At 38.0% G+C, this 24,198-nt stretch overlaps 1 protein-coding gene across 1 annotated transcript; it reads left to right on the forward strand.

The window, feature by feature from the left end:
- Nucleotides 1–964: 964 nt before the first annotated feature.
- On the forward strand, nt 965–15,588 carry LOC131776986 (cleavage and polyadenylation specificity factor subunit 3-like). The gene is made up of 27 exons (XM_066164164.1): nt 965–1,053; nt 1,457–1,520; nt 2,191–2,288; nt 2,925–2,970; nt 3,649–3,701; nt 4,573–4,602; nt 5,261–5,345; nt 5,440–5,532; nt 6,026–6,115; nt 6,596–6,656; nt 7,133–7,222; nt 8,248–8,328; nt 9,182–9,228; nt 9,432–9,479; nt 9,659–9,721; nt 9,964–10,059; nt 10,428–10,497; nt 11,174–11,250; nt 11,592–11,666; nt 11,759–11,836; nt 12,023–12,131; nt 12,638–12,672; nt 12,971–13,132; nt 13,311–13,398; nt 13,930–13,972; nt 14,837–14,954; nt 15,050–15,588. The coding sequence occupies exons 1-27, from the start codon at nt 977–979 to the stop codon at nt 15,137–15,139; spliced, it is 2,067 nt and encodes a 688-aa protein (XP_066020261.1). The 5' UTR covers nt 965–976; the 3' UTR covers nt 15,140–15,588.
- The last annotated feature ends 8,610 nt before the right edge of the window (nt 15,589–24,198 follow it).

The raw sequence follows: 24,198 nt of genomic DNA on the forward strand, positions 1-24,198 counted from the left end.
AATGGTTAGATTTTTCTTGTATCAATGTGGTGGATATATATGCTCAAATATATAACTCTCTTAGAAGCTAGGAGCTGTAGGAGTTAGGCTATTGATAAAGATCGAGGATACAAATGTATTCCTCAGCCTGAGCTCTCATATTTTTTTTATGGGTTATAAAGGTTTCGCCTCATTGCAAGTTCGCCCTCAACAGGTTCGCCCCTACTACGACCAGCTCTCCCCGTCACCGCTGTGCCTTTCTTATCCTTGCGGTTTCCTTCTTATAACATCGGTTTCTTTTCAGCTAAAATCATATCATAGTTCGTTCAGCGCGTGAAATAAATGTAGAAGTCATTTTTCTACAACTCAAAACTGAGTCTTTGTGCTCCAAAACCAATGAAAAACAAAAAATAGTTTCTTCTATGTGGGTCCAATTTACCGCTGAACTTGCAGCTGTAGCAACCATATAACCTAACATAGTTTTCGAACGACACGAAATAAAACGAGTTATAGATCCAGGAAGAAGACAGTGGAAGGACTACTATTTGAAGATAACCGACCGATCGTGTTTCCCTTTGTTGGCCTGAAACATTTTTTTAAAGATGAAAAGGTCAATTATTGCAATTTTTTTCCATTGTATTAACAATTTTGACTCCTGCCCGTTTCCCCAAGAGATTATAAACAGTTTATAATCTCGTGTTTTCCATTCAAGTCATCAGTAAGCGCGCTGTGCGTGCCTATTATCACGTCTAAAGATCATAAAGGAATAGAGGGGGTTTAACAGTGGTTCTACTTCAGGGAGGGGAGGGGTTGCAAGATATTGTGGTTTATTGACTGAGGTGAAAGTGTAAATTTCTCTCGTTTCGAAAGATACTGGAAATGTCACCTCTTAAAAATCCTTACCGCGGCCAATGGAAAAAACTATTTTGATACATTGCATGATTTTTACACCACACAACGTTTGCGCTGATCGCGGACTCTAGCTGTCGGTTTCAAAATGGCGGCGGCAGTGAAGAGAAAACCGGAATCTGTTGTGCCGCCAGAAGAAAGTGATTTGCTCAGAATAACGCCACTGTAAGTTGCTTTTTACCTCAAATCTTGAAGTGACTATGTAAATAAGTCAACGCATTTGTGTTTGATGGATACCGATCTGTTGCTGGTTGTAAACTGCATTAGAACGTGCGTCTGCACGTGTACTAACCACAAAAACTCTTTAGTAACCTATCGCAATCGATTTCGGACGTTTTCGACATATTTGACCGTGCATTCTCGCAATTTAGTGGGCCTTTTTCACCAGTGACCTCAGATATCCTGGTGGACGTGTCGCTGTAAATAAATGAACAGTCGATTAACGGTGCAAAATATTATTTGTACGTACGCCATCATTGTTATTATAATGGTTTGCTGAGACGGAGATGGCTTCTCAGACTTAAGGCGTAGATCTTAAATTGAATTATTTTCCGATATGTTTACTTAGGGGAGCTGGGCAAGAAGTTGGTCGGTCATGTCACATCCTGGAATTCAAAGGAAAGAAAGTGATGGTGAGTATTACAGGGTACTGAACCCTTTCACTGGCAAGATCAAAATCTTACATTTTTTGCCGTGACTGTGGGAAACCCAATAGCCTAATGATTCATAGACTGGACTCTGTGCCAAGAGGTCTGAGTTTGAAACCTGGCTGTTTCATTGTGTTGTGTTGTGTTTTATGAGCAAAATACCTTACTCTTACAGTGCCTTGTTCTGCCCAGGAGTAGGACTGGGTATAGGCATATAGTCAGGGAAGCCTGGAGAAATGTAAGGGGGGAACTTTGTGATGGACTAGCATCTCATCAGGAGGGAGCAATGATACTTTTAGTCACTTCATGCTGAGATAAGCTCCAGTTGGGAGAAGCACTTGGTTTAATTATTGACTCTTGACCTGTCCTAACAATGTAGTGTTGTATCATTGCTTGGTTGATGATTTTTTCAGTTCTTGTCACCTCTAACTGTGTAACAACTCCTACCCTTGTTGTATGTCAATTCACTGAGTCCTCAGGGTTAATGATACTTTCTTTTGTGGACATTGAGGGTTATGCAGGCACAAATATGAACAATTTTGAAAGAGAGGAACCTTTGAGTAGTTCAACAAAAAAAGAGATGCAACAACAGATTTTATGCAACTGCACCAATCACTCAAGCTCTTTTTAACTCTTTAACATTTCCCACTTTTAGCTGGACTGTGGAATTCATCCTGGAATGTCAGGAATGGAGTCTCTACCTTTTCTTGATGAAATTGATACAGCAGAAATTGATCTTCTCCTTGTCAGTCAGTAAGTGGTTATTAAAGAAACCCAATTTGTCATAATGGAAGTTTACTCATCATCGTCAACTTATACAGTAGTTGACCACAACAAACCCTTGCTCAGTCACCTGATTTAATACTTAATACCGACAATTAAATTCTAGTCATCAAACTTGATCCTATGAAATATTGTACAAAGGGGGGAAATGCTGTCTAACAGATAACCCTTTAACTTCCATGAGTGACCAAGACAAAATTTCTGCTTACAATATCAATACAATATCAACTAGATAGGTGACGAGAATGAAGAAAAATATGAATTTGGGAATAATTAGTTGATCCAACACTAATTCTTTGAACTAATGTGCAAGAATTCTATGATTGACTGTAAGGAGAATTGCAAATTTTATCTGGGAATTAAAGGGTCAAGGGAAGGGTGATAATTAACTGGTATGGTCTGTAAACAGGGGCTAGGGGAGGGGGGGAATACTTGCAAACCAGAATAATTTTTTTTGTTTGTAATTATAAGTAAAAGTGGACCATGAAAAGGTAGTGGGGAAGGGGGTTAATTAGCAATATTCTGTGGTGTGTTTTTTATGTACTTTAAGTATTCAGATCAGTTTAGAACCTATGTGCAAGAAATTTTGTTGTTATCCATTTCCAGCTTTCATCTAGATCATTGTGGATCGCTTCCTTGGTTTTTGGAAAAGGTGAGCAACCACCACAATGTTCTGATACATTATGATGTGTGGAAATAACCTGTTCATTGAATTTTATGTTGAAAACTTAGTGATAAAGTTCAGTAGATTTTAGTCATCCTTGTTCTTGTTTGAACTCCAGCACAATGTTCAATGCTCCTTTACACAATTTTTCTTCAGCACTTATCCCTGAAATCTGTTTACCCTTAACCCTTTAACTCCCAGATCAAATTTGTTTTTCTCCTTACTGTCAACCATACAATTCTTATAATGTTAGTTCAGAGAATTTAGTATTGGATCAACTGATTATCCTGAAATTGATATTTTTCTTTATTCTCATCACTTGTCTAGTTGATGTTGTATTGATATTGTAAGGAGAAATTCTGTCTTGGTCACTCATGGGAGTTAAAGGGTTAATACCCTGATATCAGTATGCATATTCTCTGCACTGTTCTATACATTTCCTATGGAGAATTGGTTTAAAAGCCAAGGGTATCTTTAGATGCTGATCATTTCTTCAAATCTTGTGACCTTAGTATGTGATTCATCAGTGATACTGTAAGGAGAAATCAGATGTGAGTCACTCCCTCGGATTAAAGGGTTGTCTTCAATTAAAATGGCTTTTTTACTCATAGTTCATGTTATTTAAATGGTGTTTAATCTTTAAAGGATTTTTTCTTTGCTTTTTAGACAACATTCAAGGGAAGGGTGTTTATGACACATGCAACCAAAGCAATATACAGGTACATTGCATGATTAAGATTACACAGATGAATATTGCATATTAGGATATACCACACAAGTGGCTGGTGTGCAGGTGATTAGCAAGTATGTTACACCTCCAAGCCACTGAAGAGACAAAATCATATCTTAAGAGTTTAATTTCTAACCATTTTTCAGTATATTGACAGAAATGAACTTATAAGCTTAAAGCTAGAACTTTTTGGCTTCTATGTAGTACATACTAAAACCATTATTCGCCTCAGTATGCATGAAAGTGGTGAATATTTACCAAGCCATTTTTCAGCATGGTAAATATCCACCATTATGAATTTTTCAACTCTGATTATTGTATTTCAACTGTTCTGATTGATTCACTCAACTCCAGTTATCAGCTTATACTCCAAGTCACCTTATATGGAAGGGCAAAGCACCATCTGTTGCAGAGCTGAAAAAAGGCTCCAAATATATCCTGGTTGGCTATTTACCATCTTATAATCATTTGCGCCCTCATGGAATGATTGTTAACTATTTCCCTCCATTTTAGTGAATATAGCCTCCAAAGCCCCGCTTTCAAACAGAATAGGCACCAGTCTGCCTCATAATTGTTTTTCGATCATTATTTTTTTCATACATCAATTATCATTTTTTATTTATTTATAGTTATTTTTTAATATATTTTTTAAATTAATTTTTATATATTTTTATTATTGTTTTATATATCCATTTTTTTAGCACTACTAACATTATTTGCAATGTAACAATACCCAATACTTGATTATAGATTTGTTTTCTTTAGCAGATTCTTTTACTGTTTCAATTAATCTTTCAAAATTCTTGGGAAAAATTTTTCTAGCAAGCAGGTTGAGTTTTTCTCTTTCCTTTCCTTTTTAGGTGGCTTCTTTCAGATTATGTCAAGGTTAGGTAAGTATCATTATAAATTTCAAGCAAAGGAGGCCTTTGGATAGAGATTCTTCTTCGCATATTAACTAGAACATTACTAATTGCTATTCCAAGTTCATGTTCTACTACTAGTGTTCTTCAGATATTTAAGCCAGCTGCAACAAGAGTATTTTTCACCAAAGGTGCAATGACAGGCTTACTTACTTAAACAGCTATGTTTCAGCTGTTTCTACCTGTGTCAGCTCATGCATTATACAGCCTGTTGTGTTTGGTGCAAAAGTGAGCATCCACCTTTTGAGGACACTCTTTAAATACATTATCCTCCTCTGCATCAGCCAGTCCCAGTAAGCTCTTGACAAATCTCTTTGACTTCCATTCCTGCTCTATGGCTTTTTTTATGAGCTGCATATGTAACTCCATTGAAGTAATATAAATACAGTCGTTTCCACAAACTATACAGACACAGGACAGTTTCACTCCTGGATGTACTTTTCCTTAGTGTGATACCTCTGGCCTAGTTTAGCAAAACCCATCATAGATTTGCCCTTTGTTGGAAGTACCCAGAAACCCCTGAAAAAATTATCCTTAGAAGTTATTTGCAATGATTACTATTGCAGTGCACCTGAGAAGAACAGTTTGTCATGTGTCATTTTCATTACTGTTCATTATTTTTAATTAGCAACATTGCAACAGAAGACATGCTGTACACTGAATCAGATCTGGAAAAGAGCATGGACAAGATTGAAACCATTCATTTCCATCAGGTTTGTTTCAATCTACAGCTTCATCATTACATAATTGTAACTTATGATATCCAAAGTAGTAATTCTTCATCTTTTCTTTTTTTTACTCTTTTAGGAAAAAGAAGTTAATGGGATTAAGTTCTGGTGTTACCATGCTGGTCATGTTCTTGGGGCAGCCATGTTCATGATAGAAATTGCTGGTGTAAAGGTTTGGACAGTCTTCTAAAAGTTTTTTGTCAAACACTTACATAGTGGTTATCCTGTGCACAAGAACACAGGCTTACATGCAGAAAAAAGTTTCCTTGAGGTGCAAGGTTTTCTTGATATCCACATCTACAATTTGATGGAGTGTCTAGGTACATTTTAGAGTATTTTAATTAAAAGAAACATTATAACAAATTTAACTTAAGCATAAACTACACAGTTTCTAAGATTTGTAAGTGGGATACATATTCATGACTGTTACTGTCGGAAAGAGGTGGCCTCTCTTTCTATGTTACAGAAAATGTGAAAATATGTCTGTGGGTAGCTGGCCTTTGTTTGAGGCTGCCAGTTCACAGAGGCTCAAATACACTGTTTACTAATAATACTCACTGCACTTTCTAGAATGAATTATTGGCATTTATTCATAATTATCCATTGAATTTTGCACCTAGTTTGCTATGTTTTTAACATTCTTTGATGTTGTTGTTGTTTTCCAGATTCTTTATACAGGAGATTTCTCTCGACAAGAAGATCGTCATCTGATGGCAGCAGAGATCCCTAGCATTTCTCCTGATGTTCTCATAATTGTGAGCTACCAATCATTTTAACTCATCAGTCTGTTAATTAATTTTTGTTGTGTATTTGGAGCATCCAGCAGTGTATTTCGAAATGATTTTGGCTTCAAACTTTAAACATTTAACCCCTAAGAGTGATAAGTGTCTAATATCTCCAAGCATTATCACCACTGTATCAAACATTAAGTTCATGAGAATAAAGAAAAATTTTAATTATCACAAACTCAAGAGGCACTTGACTATAAGACAAATTCTCCTTTTCAGTGCCATAGGAAATTTATGGGAAACACTATGAAGAATTACATTTTGATGTTAGGGTGTAACAGGGTTAAAGCACAAGGTTTCTGTGACAAAAATGAGTACATGTAGAAATTTAGATTCTTTGTTTTACAGCCATGGCTTAAAGTATTAATATTTTAAAAAGGTGAGATCAAATTTATTTAATTTTCTACTTTATTTTGACAAATTATTATTTTCTAATAACAACTATAGGAATCTACTTATGGTACTCATATTCATGAGAAGCGAGAAGACAGAGAGAACAGATTTACAAGTATGTTCTTAAAACTGATACCAAAAGAAAATACACCCTACTACATCATAATCCATTTTATTCACCCAAGTTGGTGGAGAGTTTTGCATCAAAGAATACAACACAGTGACTCTAGGAAAAGCAGAAACAAGTTGTTCCTGTAGTTGATTTATTCCTCTGTACCCTGAGATGTACAGGTGTAGGTAGACACATATTTGTCACAACGTCTCTCTGCATAAAATGCAGTACTATTCTAGTTGATAGGCTCTTCAATTCTTATCGAGAGATGATCCAACAGCTTGATATGAGTACGGCTTACATTCACATTTAAACACTCTAGTTAATTACATGACATTTCATTCATTTGATAAATCATTCAAGAGAATGCTGAAATCGCAGACCAAAGTACAAGTACTGAATTTCACTACAGTATTGATCTATTTTTATGTAATTTGAAGCAAGTAGGCCCTTTTGTCAATCGTTTTGAATCTATTCAGGTACTGTCCATGATATAGTAAACCGTGGAGGAAGATGCTTGATTCCTGTCTTTGCTTTGGGGCGAGCTCAAGAGTTGCTTCTCATTCTTGGTATGTTAGGTCCAGTTTTCTTTGCAATTCTCTGTTATAATTTTGTAAATTTCCCTACGACTAAACCCCATTTTATGATTGGCCATAAAATGCAAAAAACCAACTGAGTAAATTTTTAGGGACTTAGGGTTATAGGAAGTGTTTTGTTTTGTTTGTTTGTTGGTTGGGTTTTTTTTTTGGGGGGGGGGGGGGAAGGGGCCGGGCGGTTCTGTGTGGATTTTTAGTTGTTTCAGTTGTCTGATAGTTTCAATGTGCTTTTCTAAGCTAATACAGCTCAAAAAAGGTGTAACAGTGATGCTTTAAGAAGACTTGTAACGGTCAACCGTTACAACTGAATAAGGGGGTAATTTTCTAAATAAACTGTGGTGCTGGGTCGGTAGAGCTGGGGGGGGGAAGGGGGGGATTGGGGGCGTTACAAGACAATTGGGTTGTATATATTGAGTTGATAACGTAAGTTGGCCGCCGAAGAGACCCTCTAAAGCTGACCTTTCGAGTGTCAGCCCTTTGTCAATCGCTATGACGAGGGGCTAGCCCTCGAAACTCAGCTTTGGAAAATCTTTACGGTGGCCAATTTATATTATCAACTCAATTGGTAAAATCCAATTTTCTTATAAATTTAATAATCTTGCATTCAAAGAATTCACACTCATGCTTCATAATCAGATGTCAACACCCCAAGAATCCGTTTTAAACGCCACAGGAACTACGCTTACTTTCTTGTATTTAATAATAACTGCTTAAGTGTAGTTTGTAAATGATTAAAAGGGGTACGTTTCTTGGTGCTGCGTCGGTAGAAGAGTATAACTGGGTAATTTAGTATTATAAACTGAGTTGATAACGAAAATTGGCCATCGTAAAGAGTTTCAAAGCTGACGTTAGAACGAATGACAAAGGGCTAATGCTTCGCTCTGACGAAGGGCTAACGCTCGAAACGTTAGCTTTGAAACACTTTACGGTGGCTAATTTACCTTATCAACTGAGTTGATAATACTAAATTATCCTTTTTTGTAAATGGATTCCTGTAGATGAGTATTGGCAAAATCATCCCGAGCTTCACGATGTTCCAATCTACTATGCTTCACAACTGGCCAAGAAATGCATGTCAGGTGAGAGAAGAATGCCAAGTTTGTAATTGTTTATGTTACGTTAACAATATTTTAGAACGTAGAATGACAAGAAGAATTTGTTTAACAATCAGGAGCTTCGTAAACTGGTGATCATTTACTCTCGCGACTTTTACATTTGATTAAAAGCAGATACTACAGGCCAGTCTCTCTTTGCGGTTGAAGGGTTAAAGAAAGAGGTTTGTGAGAAGTTAGTTTTCACAGTTTCAGAGCACTGGGCCCCCTTCAATTTTTCCTAGAGCATAACCTTGAAATGCGACACTTTTTTGAAGAGGAGAATGTAGGTACATAGAACACTCAATGTGGTCCAGAAAATATGCCGCTGAATAAGATACCAAGGAAACCCATCATCAGATGAAGAGACGATCAGGTTACAGCGAGTGTTTCATTTTGTAGAATGTGCGAAACATTATTTAATGTTGTAAACATCCTATGCCCTGTTTAAACAACTAGAGAGAGTTGTATGAGATTGTCTGTCTGAACTATTTATCGGGTATTGTGCAACACCGTTGTAAAAAGGGGTTAAAACTAAGAGTAAACGAAAGGACTTTCCGCCGGGACAAAACAAATTACCGTTGACAGGAAGTGATCGTTGAAGACCGGGGCATGTTAGTGGAGGTAAGACACCGAGACTGTCACCAAGACTAAGTTAGATAAAAGAAAACCATATGCGAACCATACTCCTTGAGGTCGCCGTATCGATAGGAAAGTGTCCTCCGACACATACACAGTGACAATGACCAAGGCTATTTCTTTTCGATCCAAAAACGTATAGGTTAATTATTGGCCGTTGTGGTTTACACATTTACATATCGTTATTTGCTTTTATTTGCAGTGTTCCAAACATATGTCAATGCAATGAATGAGAAAATCAAGAAACAGGTAAGATGATTATCGTTGCTTCACCATCCAGGCTTAGGTTTAGAAAAAGTCACTGAAATGCAATTATGTACTCTGCATATTTGACGGTCGTATTGAAGAACTGAATGGTGGTAAAATGTTGTTCATTTTATGCTTGCTGATATACTCAGGACATTACCTTTTTACTAGGTTATTAAATTAAATCTTTTTGTGTGTGTTTGTAGATCGCCATTTCTAATCCATTTGTGTTCAAACACATATCGAACCTGAAGGTAAGTTGGTACTGTAGATGGTAGTTGGCACTGTATGCATGTGTGCATGTCAATGCCATGTATTTACAGTAACGATAGAACACTCAAAGCGCATGTTCATCATCTGTTTGTTTGTTGATTTCTTGGCTGTTTGCATGCATGTTTGTTAGTTTATTCTTTTGTTGGATTGTTTTTTCTAGGGTATTGATCAGTTTGATGATATCGGCCCCTCGGTTGTAATGGCAAGTCCTGGAATGATGCAGGTTTGTGACTGACACAAAAGTTAAGATTCCAGACATAGCTGAATGTTTTTAAAGGAAAAAATAAGCAAACTTTTTATATTTGTATTTGTTTCTTTGTTGCTGATTTCTCTGTTTTTAAGCTGCACAAACTATTAAAATCTTATCAAGGAGTAGCAGCAGCACACAAAATGGGCGTTGTGTCAATGAGAGAAAACCTCGGCCCTTCTTGTGCATGAATACAAACCGGTTTTCTTTGCACACAGAGTGGCTTGTCACGTGAACTCTTTGAGCAATGGTGTACCGATCGTCGAAATGGTGTGATCATAGCTGGTTACTGTGTAGAGGGGACACTAGCCAAGGTATTGTGATGAAATGAATTACTCAGTATGGTGCCCTGTTAACGTCCTTTACAGTTTTACACTACTGTTTTATGTGACCAAGCAAACTGTTTATAGGAAACATGAAGCCATTTTAAGTTCAACAAAGGCCTGCTGGACGGACAAACGGAAAAGGGAAATGGGCGGGAAAGGAACCATTGTCAATAAATAAGTGTTCTTGCTAACGGCTCGATTACGGCTTTAAAACTTGAATGAAGTGAGCCAAGTTGCTTATTAAATCGCGTCCAACTCCTGATCCGATGATGCACTCGTAGAACTCATAATCTCTTTACCTTGTTTTTAGAGCTCTGTCATTAGTTTATTCTTAATGTATTTGCATTTTGTACCAGACTTTGATGTCAGAACCTGAAGAAATAGCGACCATGACAGGACAAAAGATTCCACGTAAATGTTCTGTCGGTGAGTGCTGGTGTTTCTAATACTCAGAATATTTTCTTGTGGTACATGAAGCTATCTATTTGAAGAAAAGTTCGAGTTTCCTTCGAAGAAACGAAGCCTCGAGTATCAGACTTTTTTTCCATGGAGAGTAAACTTTTAAAATTTTTTACATGATGTTCCGACTACTCTCCGTCATGATAGAAGTGATTCGTGGTAGTAAAGAACTTTTCAGTGGCTTTTTGGAGGAAATCCGAGATGCAATAGGCTGTACCTCAGTGCGATCAGCCAATCATATGTAAGACTTGTGTGTAGTGACATGCATAATCTTTAAAATTCCAATCGGCATCCAGTGATATGAACACCTGAATTAATGGTTTGTTCCTAGTTCTGTGAGATTAGCCTTTAAAGAGTTAATTGATAAGCGCTCTTAAAGAATTCGTTAATGCTCAGCGTGCGTTTCGAGCTATGGATGCACGCAGAAAGTTTGGAGAGCACGAGAGAAGAGTAAGAGTTGTTCGCGGCGAGATATAGTTGCTTGAGATATTTTTTCTTCCTGATTTTTTCGACTGGTTTTCAAGGTACTTGTAATGTAGTCTTTTTGAAGTTTCCCAACAATGAATGTATTCCCTTTCAGTGAATTTCAGACCATGCATTAGTGTAAAAATAACAAATTGATTCTGTGATTTGTTATTTGCAGACTACATTTCATTCTCAGCTCACACGGATTTCGAACAGACAAGTGAATTCATTCGAATTCTAAAGCCCCCTCACATTGTAAGTGAAATGTAGAGAGTTTCACGAAATTTAAACAAGTTGTAACAACTCAGCCTCAGTTTCCTGTAGACCCTTCTTACTTTAGAAAAGAAAAAGACTCCCCTCATACATAGGCACAGAAAGTAAGTATTTAAGTGGTCCAAAAGGCACGAGCTGAAATTTCAAGTTCCAATGAATATTTTGACACAGTTCCAGATTGGAAAAAATGAACAAGTCCCTGCTTATTTTAAGAGTCCAAACGCGTGAGCGCATCATGGACAAGGTTTTCAGTACACTGGTTGGATAAAATTAACCTTAATCGTCTTGTGATTGCTTCAAAAAAGTTTGTTATATTTTCTCAGGTGCTGGTTCACGGTGAACAGAACGAAATGGGTCGACTGAAAGCCGCTTTGATTCGTGAATACGAGGACAATCCAGTAAGTTACGCGCGGGCAATGTTTTGTAAGTATTAGCTTTTTCAATAGATAAAGTGCTCAGACCATTTCTTATTTTGTACCTTCATCTACAGGATGCCAGTGTGGTGGTTCATAACCCCCCTAATACTCAAAGTGTAGAGCTCTATTTCCGGGGGGAGAAAATGGCCAAGGTAAGCATGATTTATTGTTTCGTGTTACTGCATGAATAAACTTGAGTGAATTTCTCCGACCACTTACTGTAACTCTTTTAAGGCTTAAAAGTCTTATTTACATTTGGACCGCGTCTTATTCTCATATGGAGTGAAACAGTGAACACTTCTTGAATTGACATATTACACTGCGTGCGACCCTTTCAGGTGATGGGAAGTTTAGCCGCCGAAAAGCCTGAGCACGGAAAACCATTGTCGGGAATTCTTATCAAACGAGGCTTTAATTATCATCTGATTGCACCAGATGATCTCCAAAGTAAGTCCGCTGACAATGTGCTGTGAAGCGTCGCACCGCACTGCATCGCGCCGCATTGCATTGTTCGTAATTTCCATACTGAAGATCAGAGGAAATACTTTAGTTTTACCTTGATGACTGCTCGCACATTGACTTACCTGTACCAAGCATAGCAAAGACGTATAAGAGCTAGGTTGAAGAACTTTAGATGAAAGCAATCTGACACCAGCTACCTGTGAATTGTAGGAAATAGTTGCACCCTCTTCAATCTCTAAGAATTTAAACAGAATTTCAAGAATATTACAACTTTACGTGTGCTGTTATCCGCTTATCTACCAAATCCAGACAAAAAAACTTTTCCTTAGCCTTTTGCCCGTAATGTTTGCCTTGGACTACTAAAAGACGTTTTCTTCGAGCCCTAATTAACCTAGGAGAATATGATAAGTTTCGATATTTATGGTTCCTCTACATGTAGCTTGGCTCCCTTTGCTAATCATTGATTTCATTTTTTCCATTTTTTTTTAAAGATTACACGGAGCTATCCACGAGTGTTCTTACTCAGGTATGAAAATTAACATGATTCAGCATTATACTTTGAGAACTGGAACGAGATCATCGAAATAACCAAACCGTACTGACATCATAATTCCCAAAGAAGTGTGCTGAAAATATTGTTGGTATACGAAATTACTTTATTAAAACGACATAGAATTTGCGAAAAAATAGTAGAAGAACACTGCAATGGTAGAAATGCACCTTTTGCAAAGCAAGATTTATTTGCATGACCGCTGCTTACGCTCTAAAGAGATTTTCTGTTTACCCTGACCATTTTTTTAGTTGTATTTTCTTTTCTCCTCTAGAAACAAACTGTGGCTTTCCACGGTGCCTTCTCCCTTCTTCTGCAGTGCATGGAGAACTTAGCTGGTGAGGTGGAACAACTCTCATTACAGGGAGGCAAACTCGCGCTGAAAGTGTTTAAAGCTGTCACAATCGTTCAGGAGAAACGAAGCGTTGTTGTGGAGGTACACAATAGTGCTATTTGTTCTTCTCGGTGTGACTTTATATTAACTTAGATGAGACTTCCGCTGTGTTCCTAGCGTTTCTTTAGGCCAAAGTTGAGCAACATCTCTTGTCGTTTTCCTTGCTATTGCCATGGATATTATAGGTCTGTCTATTGATGACAGTCTTGTTTCCTTTTAGTGGATAGCAAACCCTGTGAATGACATGTACGCCGATGCTGTCCTGGCCGTGATTTTACAAGTTGAATCTAATCCCACAGCTGTTCAAGGTGACTGATTTGACTTGGACTGTTGTACTGAACGCATGTTTGCCTCTATCTTCAGTGTGTCTGTGTGATACACAAGTAACTCCTTGTTTCCAATTGGTGGCTGTAAGACTATGTAAGAAAGGCTTAGTTTGACCTCTGTTTTTTAGGCCCTCTTCCATATTTGACAATTAGGTTACGAACTCGATATTCTATCACATGATAATTGATGAAAGCGAAGCCCAGACTACCTATTTCGCCTGGAAATCGAGAGCGTATTATGTAATTGTTTAGTGTAAATATACTTGTCGACAGGTACAAGCTCATGTTTTTATTTCATATTTATAACACCACACAATGTTTGTGTACTCACTTTACACACGATCTATCGCGGTGTTGGTAGCAAATAGCACAACCAATCAGATTGCAGCATTTTTGTTAGAGCGCAGTTTACTTTATACTAATTTTAATTATTTGGTGTCGATAGCTCTGAATGTTGTCACGAATTTTCCATTGATCATCAACTAACTTCCTTTTGACACTTTGTTTCGACAGCTGCTCGTGCTAAGAAGCCAGATATAAGTCAGTTTTCAGAAAGGTATTTTTGTTTGTCTTCCTGTTTCTGTTTTCGTTTCTCCTTATCTTAGATTTGCCCTTCTCTAGAAATACAGGTGGTCCTCTCTTTGGAGTGATACACCTTTATTCTGGGGACGCCTCCAACCAAGAGGCAATTTTTCTGACCACTGAAAAAAGGCTCATTTAATCTGTGTTTGTTGCCTTGGAGAGAAATCTCCATGAAAGGAATGGTATATTTAGTCTTAAGATTGTCCCCGGAATGGGGTTTATACTAAATAAGATTTGTTGATTGAAATGACTCTGAGGCAGTTGCAAAAGCTGAGGATACTTGAACGTCGTTATGTTAATGATTAGATAACTGTTGATTCCCCCACCGCTTCAGCCTCAGATTAACTTAGAGGTATTGTTTTCCTCGCCCTGACCACTACCGATACCAACTGTGACATAAGTTGGTAGGACAAAGTCCCTTATATAATTCACACGAATGGACAACCAGACCTTAAAGTGACCTGTCACTAATGGCGAGCTTTCTATCTTGGACTTATCGCCAGAGAGTTTGGCCTCCAATCAGGAATCAAACCTTAGAACCTCAGGTTACCAATGATCTCGTGGCTCGGCAGGCCATTCACTCAGTCCATGTATGAGAAGGAACGAGGAGAAAGAGAGAGGGAGAAGTGGGTGGGACTCCTGGTCTAAACATTAGCATCTGGAAAGGGGATCTCAGTTTACGTCTAGAAGTCAAATTTAATTCATTGGAATTAACAAGTCCCCGCCAACGCCCAAACTTCCTCTCTTTGCAAACAAGCACCCTACACACTATTCAGGCCACTGAGTGATCAAAGTATTTGTTCATTTACTCGCCACCGGCTCTCCTTTTATCCAACAGACTGATGAGGCTTTTAAGCGGCACTTACGGCGAGGATGCTGTGACAAGAACCACAAAGGGAGACCAAATCTCCGTCAAGTTGGACGGACAGATAGCTGTCATCGATCTTGAGACGCTGGTAAGATGTCAGTCAATTGTATGACAAAGGTTAACGAAGTCGCAACAGCGATTGATAGAGGGACTGATTGCTATTATCTTATTTTCCTTTCAAAGGAAGTAGAATGCTCGGATGAAAGTCTACAGAGTCACGTGGCCTGTACGGTGAAACGACTTCACAATACTATGGTACCTTGCCATTCCTGAGATAAATGGAGATGAACAGCACCCTCAGGATGAAAAAAAGCATGTAAAATCAAGTTAAAAAACGCATGTATTCGCCTGTAACTTTAAATCCTTTGTAGAAACCTTCACCAGCAGTATCACGCCTATAAAAATAGACAGAACTGTCGTTTGCATCTCACGGTTTCATTTGACTTTATGTTTTACAAAGAGCAAGGGGCAGGAACGCCTCGCTGTGTTTCTCTCATCCCCTGTCTCAGTTCGTACCAGTTTTCATCAACCCCTTAAAGAACATTTGACTTGAGAACTCAAGAAGTCTCATTAAAACATTACTTAATTAATAAACGACAAAACGCATCTCTTTTACCTCATTGTTATAGCGGATATTTTAGCATCGCATTTACTTGTAAACCAATATGCACGAGAAACAACCTATTTCACTGGTAAGGAATAAAGATTTATTCATTTTGAAATTGGAATCGTAGAGGCTCCGGTGGGTTCGTGGATTCGAAGAAGCAAAGCAACTGACCGAACCAATTATGGGCAATTCAACTGAATTTTTATTTAATCCGCAAATTATTGCTGTGCTAGTCTTTATCAGAAAACTCTACAATAACTGTAGGACTCACTTGAGCAATTACATCCAATTCTATATATTATTGAAAAATCTCGGATACTTCGCTGAGCCTGCCGAGTATTTGTAGCCTGTTTTACTCTTACAAGTAAGGAAATATACTGAAAAACTTATTTTCCGGAACAATTACATTCACTTGTTTCGGTTGATAAGGAATCTTCACCGCTGAGCTCACAAGGTCTTCAGAGCAAGTATTGTGCAACTTAATGGCTCTAGCTGGTCAAGAGATGCTTATTTCTGGTTGAGTAGCATGTATCACAGAGGTCATATAATTAAGCAATTACGTAATCTCAAATTGGGTTTGATTACTGCAATGAACAAACCTACCCTCCATGAATAAATCACCCGATTTTCAGTTAAATGTATGAAACTTTAGTAGATAAGAGTGGTAACTTTCTCGAAGTGAACTAGACTAGTATTTCGGAGAAGTAATGAAAACATTAACTAGGGGTCTAAACTTGCTGATCCAGATAGATTTCCGATGCCATTGCTAGCCACTGGAATCGCAAGTGCACATAACTTCTAATATTTTGAGTAAGAAAAAAGTAGGGAAATAGTTTTTACTCAAGACTGTAGAGAACTAACCCTTCAAAACTTTGGTGAGGAATACAAATGAAACTTAGAATGTCACTGTGAATGTCTTTAAGAATATGCACAAACAGTGGGTCGTCAATCATATTGTGTCAAACAGACTATCGATCGAAAAGTTCGATTCCTTGCATATGACTAGATTTATCAATTTAGTTTCCAGTGCCGCTCTTTGCATTCACATCCTAATAAAGGGGCGAGAACACCATTCACAAACAGCCATTTGCGTTTGTGTTTGTTTGCTGTCCTTGTACTCTGGGTCAACTGAAGGTAATGACTCTAAAGAGCTAGTTCGCACAGCCGCTCGCTTACGTAGGAAGTCGTCACTTAAGGTCCACCAGCTCTTGTGTGACACAGTCCCATTTGTGACACGGGGCAGTCGCACAAAACGTTGCCTCACAGATAATGTATGGCGAATTGAATTCTGAAAAGAAAAAGCATAGTGTATTGTTGCACTTATGATCCGCTATTTAGGTTTCAAGAATATTCTCCGTAACTCAGAGATACTTCGTAGATCACTTAGAAGAACGGTTTGGATAGCAACGATTTCAGGAATGTAAGTAAGAAGACCTTCTGGAGGATCACACTTTAAATATACTCAATTAATTTAGTTCAACATTTCACAGGTGTCGAAGAAGTTAGTATCAGACACTGGGCAGCTAACCTTAGCGTCAGAAGGATATCACTATTTGCTTTAAAATGGATTTACACTTGTAGAAAATTACAAGAAGGCCACCAATTGGCAGAGAAAAGCGATGAAGGAACTGATCAAACGGTGCTTTAAGTATGGTGAAGCACGTGCTTAAGCAAGGGAGAGGGTTTAGAGGCGAGATGTGATTGCATGGGAACAACGAGGTTGGGTTTAGTTGTATGATGACCCTCGAATAGAGATCAGCCCTTGTGAAATTATAGAAGGAAAACTCGACCAGTGCCGAAAGATTTCACATCTCTAGTAAATCTGAGGTATAGCATGTATTGACGGGCCCGCATAAAATTTATTCCTATTTCCCCAGGCAAAAATATGCTTCAATTTATGCGAAATATGGAATAGTTCTGTTATTCGGCAAATTGTGAGTCCTGTACCTTCCATCCGGATGAGGATATCTCGTCTCCTTTATTTTTGAAATATGGAATATTTAGTGTAATCCATCGATAAATCTCGTCCAGTGTCATTTTCTTTTCTGCACAAGATGCAAGAGCCATCGTTATGAGATCTGAGTAGGAGCCTTTACCCCAGGGATTATTAGAGCCCGGCCTTCCTCCATCAGTGGCTTCCCCCTGAAGTTGATTTCGCCTTAACGGGTAGAGTGAGTAGCCATTCGACGTGTTCTTTGAGATTCTGATGACTGGTGGCTTCTTGTCACGTGAAGGGGTCGATGGACTGCTACTGGCCACTTCAACCTATGTCAGGAATTCAAAAGATAACCTAAACGACACTGATAGAATAAAGGCCCGGCCAAACGCGTGAAACAGTTCAACCCAACACTGTTGGATCGGGTTGTGAGATGTGAAGCAGGTGGCCAAACAAGTGCAACATCTTGCAACATCGAAAAATGTTGCAACCAAAAAAAAAATGACCATTTTCATACTTGATCCAACGCCATCCAAAGTCTTGCAACATTTTGCAGCATGTTGCTACACGGTGGCCAAACATGTGTTGCTTCGAGTTTCGCGTATCAATGTTGCAAGTTGTTACGTTAAAATGTTGCGCGCGTTTGGCTGGGCCTTAAAGAAATGACTCGTTGATCCACTGAAACAAGCCACCTTAACCTGTAAGACAGAAATTTTAAGCATAACTCATATACTACTCAAAGAGAACACAGATTACTTGTCAAAAGACAGAAATTTAGGGAATAACCCATACAACACCGATAGGAAAAACAGATAATTTATCAACACACTGTAACTTGTCACTCCTACTAGGACAGAAATTTAAAGCATAGCCCATGGGACACCAATAGACAATTGAGTAAAGAGCTTACTCATCGATCCACTGCAACCATCCAACCCAACCCTATAGAGTTAATAAATGACTTATCGATTATTTCTTTCGTTGCAAAGTGTATTATGCTCGTATACACTTTCACTTGTTATATTATCACAAAGAAAGCTTGGTTTTACTCCCTGTCCAAATGACTTCTTTCGGTAGTCTGAAACTTCATGCCTCGAGTTGCTTTTGCTTTCATCCTCTTCACTGTTTGATGGGGAAGGACTTGAAGGATGGACATTTTCCTGTGGAAAAGTATTAAGGAGGGTTTCCTATTTTACGAGAACAAAAGAATATTGTTTTGATTGAGTTTGTTGCTCTATTATTCAATTACAAACGTTAAGAATAAATAGTTGAAAAAGAAAATGAAGAACGCAGAGATGATATATAAACAAAAATGGCAACTGAAATAACTTCATATGTAGGCAAATAATTTCGAAAATGGCACACAAAAAATTTCGTGAGTTAAAACTCGGAAAATCAGTTTTCTCTGCCCAGAGAATTCTGATTGGGTATTTCAAATTTCCACCTTAATGTCAACTGTACGCAAGGAAGTGCACTGTACTCGAAATGTATACAAAGAAATCAGGGAAATGAAAAAGAAAGTCGGTACTTAATGAAGATTTAATGGGTATTTTGCAGAATTTGAAGTAAAATGTAGGTATATCAGATGTTCATTTAGTTCCGCATGTTCAATAAACGTTTTAAAAAGTCATTATCCTATTTTCTTTTGCCTATTGATAAATCTTTGACGTAAATTAAAGTAGCTGCAAGCGGAAAATTCTAAGTTCTCCCCATTAAATTAAAGGACTGCTCCCCTAAGCCAATTTATCATCAAAATTAGGAAAACGATTTATTTGGCTCGGTTAGTTTTGTATCCATTGCAAAATAACTTTGCAGTCATCGATATGGGTTTGACGTTTTTACTATTTACATGCCAATTTTGTTAGTTTTGAATTATTCTCTTTTGTTTCTGTTTTTTATTTTTTACGAGAGCCACATGTAGATTATCTTTTAATATTTCGTGCCATCCTAAATAAAGAAAGATTTTTGTTATTAGTAGTAGTAATAGTAGTTATAGTGGCAATAGCATCAGTATCATTAGTATTATTATGAAAATTATTATTTTATGCTGTTAAAATGGTGAAACAAAACTGAATTAAAACGCATCTGTAAATCTCTTTAGACGTTTATTGCTACAACTGATGGTAGCCTCACATAATTTGCAGTCTTTAAAGGGAAACTAAGTAGAAGAGAGTCACCCGGTGTAACTGTTAAGGTTACTTCCCACCTTCAGGGGCCAAAAAAATCGATTTTTCTTTTCTTTGACTAAGCTGAATTCAAACATTCAACCTAACGTTTCCATAAAAAAATTTTTCCGAAATCTTTAAAAGCACCCGAGTTATTTAGAAAAAACGTATCTTTCAAAAAAAAGTCAATAAATCTGGAAGGTGTCATAATCTCGGAGCTGGGCGAATCCCCTGGGAGGAATTTTCGCGGCAACCGCTCATGTTGGGGCTCGATTTTCACGTTATTTCCATATCTTGTTTGCATTGCGCACTTTACAAAATTTACACGTGGAAGCTCTTTGTTTATGGAAAAATCTTTGCTCATGGAAAAATAAAAACCCCTACTATCATCATACTTCATTTCATCATCGCTTTTTTCATCATAATCAGTATTGATTTAGTAACTCAGTTTTCCCCTCCCCCCCTTGGCAAGAAGTCTCCACTCTTGCTGTACTACGTCAGTCTTTCTTAACCCCCACTTACAAAAACGAACGCTTTTCATTCAACTAATTTCATCTTGTGTTTTTCACGTTATCATGTTCCTACCAATAGCATCTCTTTCTGTATGTATAAACCGCATACAACACACAACTTCACAATTTGCTCCGACGAAGTGCTAACGCTCGAAACTTCGGCTTAAGAAACTCTTTAGGGTGGCCAATTTACAGTACCAACTCAATTGATAAAACCAAATTATCTAAATCATTCATACATAAGAATAGTAAATTGTACTTCCTTTGCCATTTTATTTTTAGAAGCTCCACATTTTCCTTGCTGAATCGTTTGCTCCGTCTGAGCCATGTCTTCACTGCCATCTTCTTGACATGGAGAGGACTGAGGGCTCGAAGAAGCCGGTTCCTTTTGAGATTGAAATGTTTCCATTAGTTGGAAAAGTCGTGATTAAAGAGTGAATTAGGTAATATATTTGTGTCTCACCTATGTGCTAAACATGTTCTTCAAAATTGCTTTTAAGTATCTGAGCTTATCCCGGCTCATTTGGCAGAAAGCGACAAAATTTATGGATCAAAGGTTATTACTATTCAGCGCTAGGACATTATTCTAGTAAGGAGTTCATAATGTTAATAGCTAATGTCCTCGATAGCTCTCCACACCGTATACTTTAACAATTTTGCAAAACCACCACCAAGTGTTGCGATTCTAAATTTGATCATCTTAGGTCCACACCAGCTTTTTCAGCTGCCAATTTCGACCTAAGTTAACAAATAAAGTACGTGTGTATATGTGTATGTAAGAAGACATCAAACGGTAGGTGACTGGTCCTGCACCTAAACAAGCTAGAGAAAGAGATTGTTTGCCTTGTTTGAATATTCTCACCTTCACTTTCCCTTTCAGAAACTTTGGATACGTTTTCATTCTGTCACTGGTTAAGGGAAGTCCTCTGACAGGGTGGTTCAACTGCACAGGCAGCATATCATTGCAAACATTTTCAAAACGTCTCCAAGGGAGTGATGGCAGGTTCGGAAGTGCATTGGAAACCGTCATGTAGGGGTGATAATTAATCCCAGCGATAAATCGTTGCTTTCCATACCCCGTGGAAAACTAGACCATTTAAAATGAGAAATATTCAATTAACTTACTTTTATCTCTTTCTACCACAAACTTAACACTTTTCTCTCTGAATAAGTTTAATCCAAACCAACAATGAACTCAGTTTGATCACGAGAAACTAAATATCTTTATGAATATCAGTTGGCTTGTATGAATATTGACCAACAAACCAAAAATTGGTCTCTGAGCAGACATGGCTGCTGCCGTAGAGACGGTGAGGACATAAGCAGGAGAGACGCCGGCGAAGAGGATGGCCCATCTTGCAGGCACACTTGCTAACACGTCTTTCTGGTATGCTTCTCATGTTGCAGCACGTATCAGAGTTCGTCTCCCAAATAGTTCTAACTTACCGATCTAAAGTGACTTTGGCGCCTTGTCATCTCAGCAGAATCCAATGTTTTGTGCATGGGTGAGTTCAATGAAATTTCTTTGCCGTTCTTCCGTGCAATTTCGGGCTCTACCATGGCTTCATCGCTACTATACAAGAAGCGTTCATAATCTTCATATGACTGATGTTGACTTGTTCCACCAGTGAGTATGGAACATCTATTGTTTTCGCCATTAATCCATATATCTCCGAAATTGATTTCATCTTTCGTTTTCCTAACGGTAGTTACATATCGACCAGAACTAAGGGTCTTTGTGTTCTTGCTTTTGTGTTTGTTATCTTCAACAGGGATTGTTTCTTCAATTTCCAGCACATTTCTCCCCAATATATCATGGTTTTTCAGACTCATTTGTAGTTCACCGAGTTCACCTAAGAAGAAAACGGGGACTTTTTATAATTGTAGGTTAACCGTTTCCACTGCCAATTACCGATGAGTCTCACATCACTTTGATAAAATGCTTTTTCTTTCTCTCGATCAGGTAATACGGCATAGTTACTCTCTTCTCCCTGACAAAAGTTCATTTTTTAAAAGGGTTTTTGGTACAACAGTTGGTTTTTTTATCTTATTTATAAGCGTTAACCATACCTCTTTCTCTGTATTCAAATTTCTCAGTTTGAATTGGGTGGGCATGAGGTTCCTCTTTTGATGATCTCTTCCATGGTAAGTCATTCATTCCACAATCCTCCCTTTTTTCTGCATATTTACACCTCTCCTTCTTAAATTTAACGGCATTCTCTCGAAGGCGCCTGCACGGTATTCCTTTCCTCGAACGTTGTTTGGGTGTTCCCAGTGCACTTGGGGAACTACGATCAAACTGCGATAATGCGTTTCCCCTATCCATTATGTGTTCATGATTCTCCGGACAGCCAGCCAACTTACAATTTGTACTCTCTGACATCATCTCCGACTGCATGCGAGAAATACATCTATGCTGCCGAATTTTGACTCTGTGTTCATTTTGGCTGATACCTGGGCTATTGTTCTGCAGATCATCTGTGTCACAACTCTCAATGAGAGTTTCATTAAAATGGCATCTGCGGGCAACCTTTGGCATCTGAACTTGACAATTTACTATCTTCACTGCATTTCCTCTGTCTGTTTTATGGTTTCTCATGTCCCATGCCATGATAACGTTTTGCCTTTTTCTACTCTCAAACTCGTCCCCAAAACTTGCTTTGCGTTTCTTTGCTGTATTTTTTGTCTTGCTATGACCAATTTGGCTCCCTGATAAGAACATTATATGATTGATAGACGTAAATAAAGAGTATCACTACTTTTCGTGAATTAAATGTCATAACGAATCAACTTATTGTTCATAATTTAGAATTGCAACGGCTGATGATCAACCCCTGTTGATCGATGTTATCTTACAGAATCGCTTTTAAGTCGTGAACACGTTACTTTTTAAATTCAGGTTTTCTTATGCATTCAACTTAATTAATTTTTCCAAGAAAAGCTTTAATTGCGATGTTTGGAGAATTTCTTTAAGAAGGAATGGCTATCATGATCTTTTCAGCGCATTATGTCCATGAAATGCTGAGAGATACACTTCTGATGGCAAACTTTCGATTAAATTTGGTGACAACTTCATTGCTCTCCTCCTTGCAACTTTAAGCATAGACCTTTAGCTGCCGATGTGGGAGCTATGTTTTCTGTTCTTTTTCTTTTCGTTTTCAATATCTGTTTCCTCATTTGATTCTTAGAATGGAGATGGAAAATGGGTATGCTTTCATCTTTTCATCATTTCACGCTTTATTTATCGGTTGAGCTTGGGGTTATTTTTATTAAAATTTTCTTGAAAGGGCTGGTGCGCACAACTGCGTATTGTATGTAAGAACAGGGGTGCATTGTAAATTCTACTTCAGAAGAAGTTTCCTTTCGTGAACCTGTCTCACCTAAATAAACGAGTATCCTATTTACTACCAAAAGAGACGAACTACATACGATTCTGGTTTTTTGTCTCAGTTTCAGATGACGCTGACAACTGATGTGTTGGAAAGTTGGCTTAGTGTCTGCTAAATATTTCTCTTCAATTGGTACATACTTCTATCCAGGGTGAAATAAATCGCAAGTCCCGATGATGGTATTTCCTGGCTATTTTTCTTTGCAACTGGGTTCTATGTAATGGGATGGATCAGAGTAGCCGTGGTGTATTGTTCCTTATGTTCCTTTCTTTAATGTGCCTTGGCCTATCCAAAAAGTTTTTCAGACATTCTTCTTTACTTAAATACCACGGACGGTAAGTGGCAAGGTACTGAGAAGTCCAAATAATCTGCTGTGAACTCTATAGTTGTTTCGAAGAGAGTTTTATTAATTTGCTTCGACTCTTGCTTAGGGACTTGTAGTAAGATGTCAAGATGGACAGGGATGTCGGCATGTTCCTTGTCTACCACCGTAAACGAGATGATCTCGAAATTTTTCTTGTTTAGAAGGTTTTATCAATTTGCTTCGACTCTCTTTGCGGACCCTAAGTTAGGTAGTTGGGGGGACAAGGACTTCTGCATGTTCCTTTCTTCCACTGCGCATAAAAAAATAATGATCTCGATTTTTTTTTTTGCTTTTTGAGAGGGGTTTTATCAATTTGCTCCGCCTCCCAATACGAACTCTTTTAAAATTAGATACCAAAG

The sequence above is a fragment of the Pocillopora verrucosa genome, chromosome 3 (assembly GCF_036669915.1).
Source record: "Pocillopora verrucosa isolate sample1 chromosome 3, ASM3666991v2, whole genome shotgun sequence".
In the NCBI taxonomy this organism is placed as follows: Eukaryota; Metazoa; Cnidaria; class Anthozoa; order Scleractinia; family Pocilloporidae; genus Pocillopora; species Pocillopora verrucosa.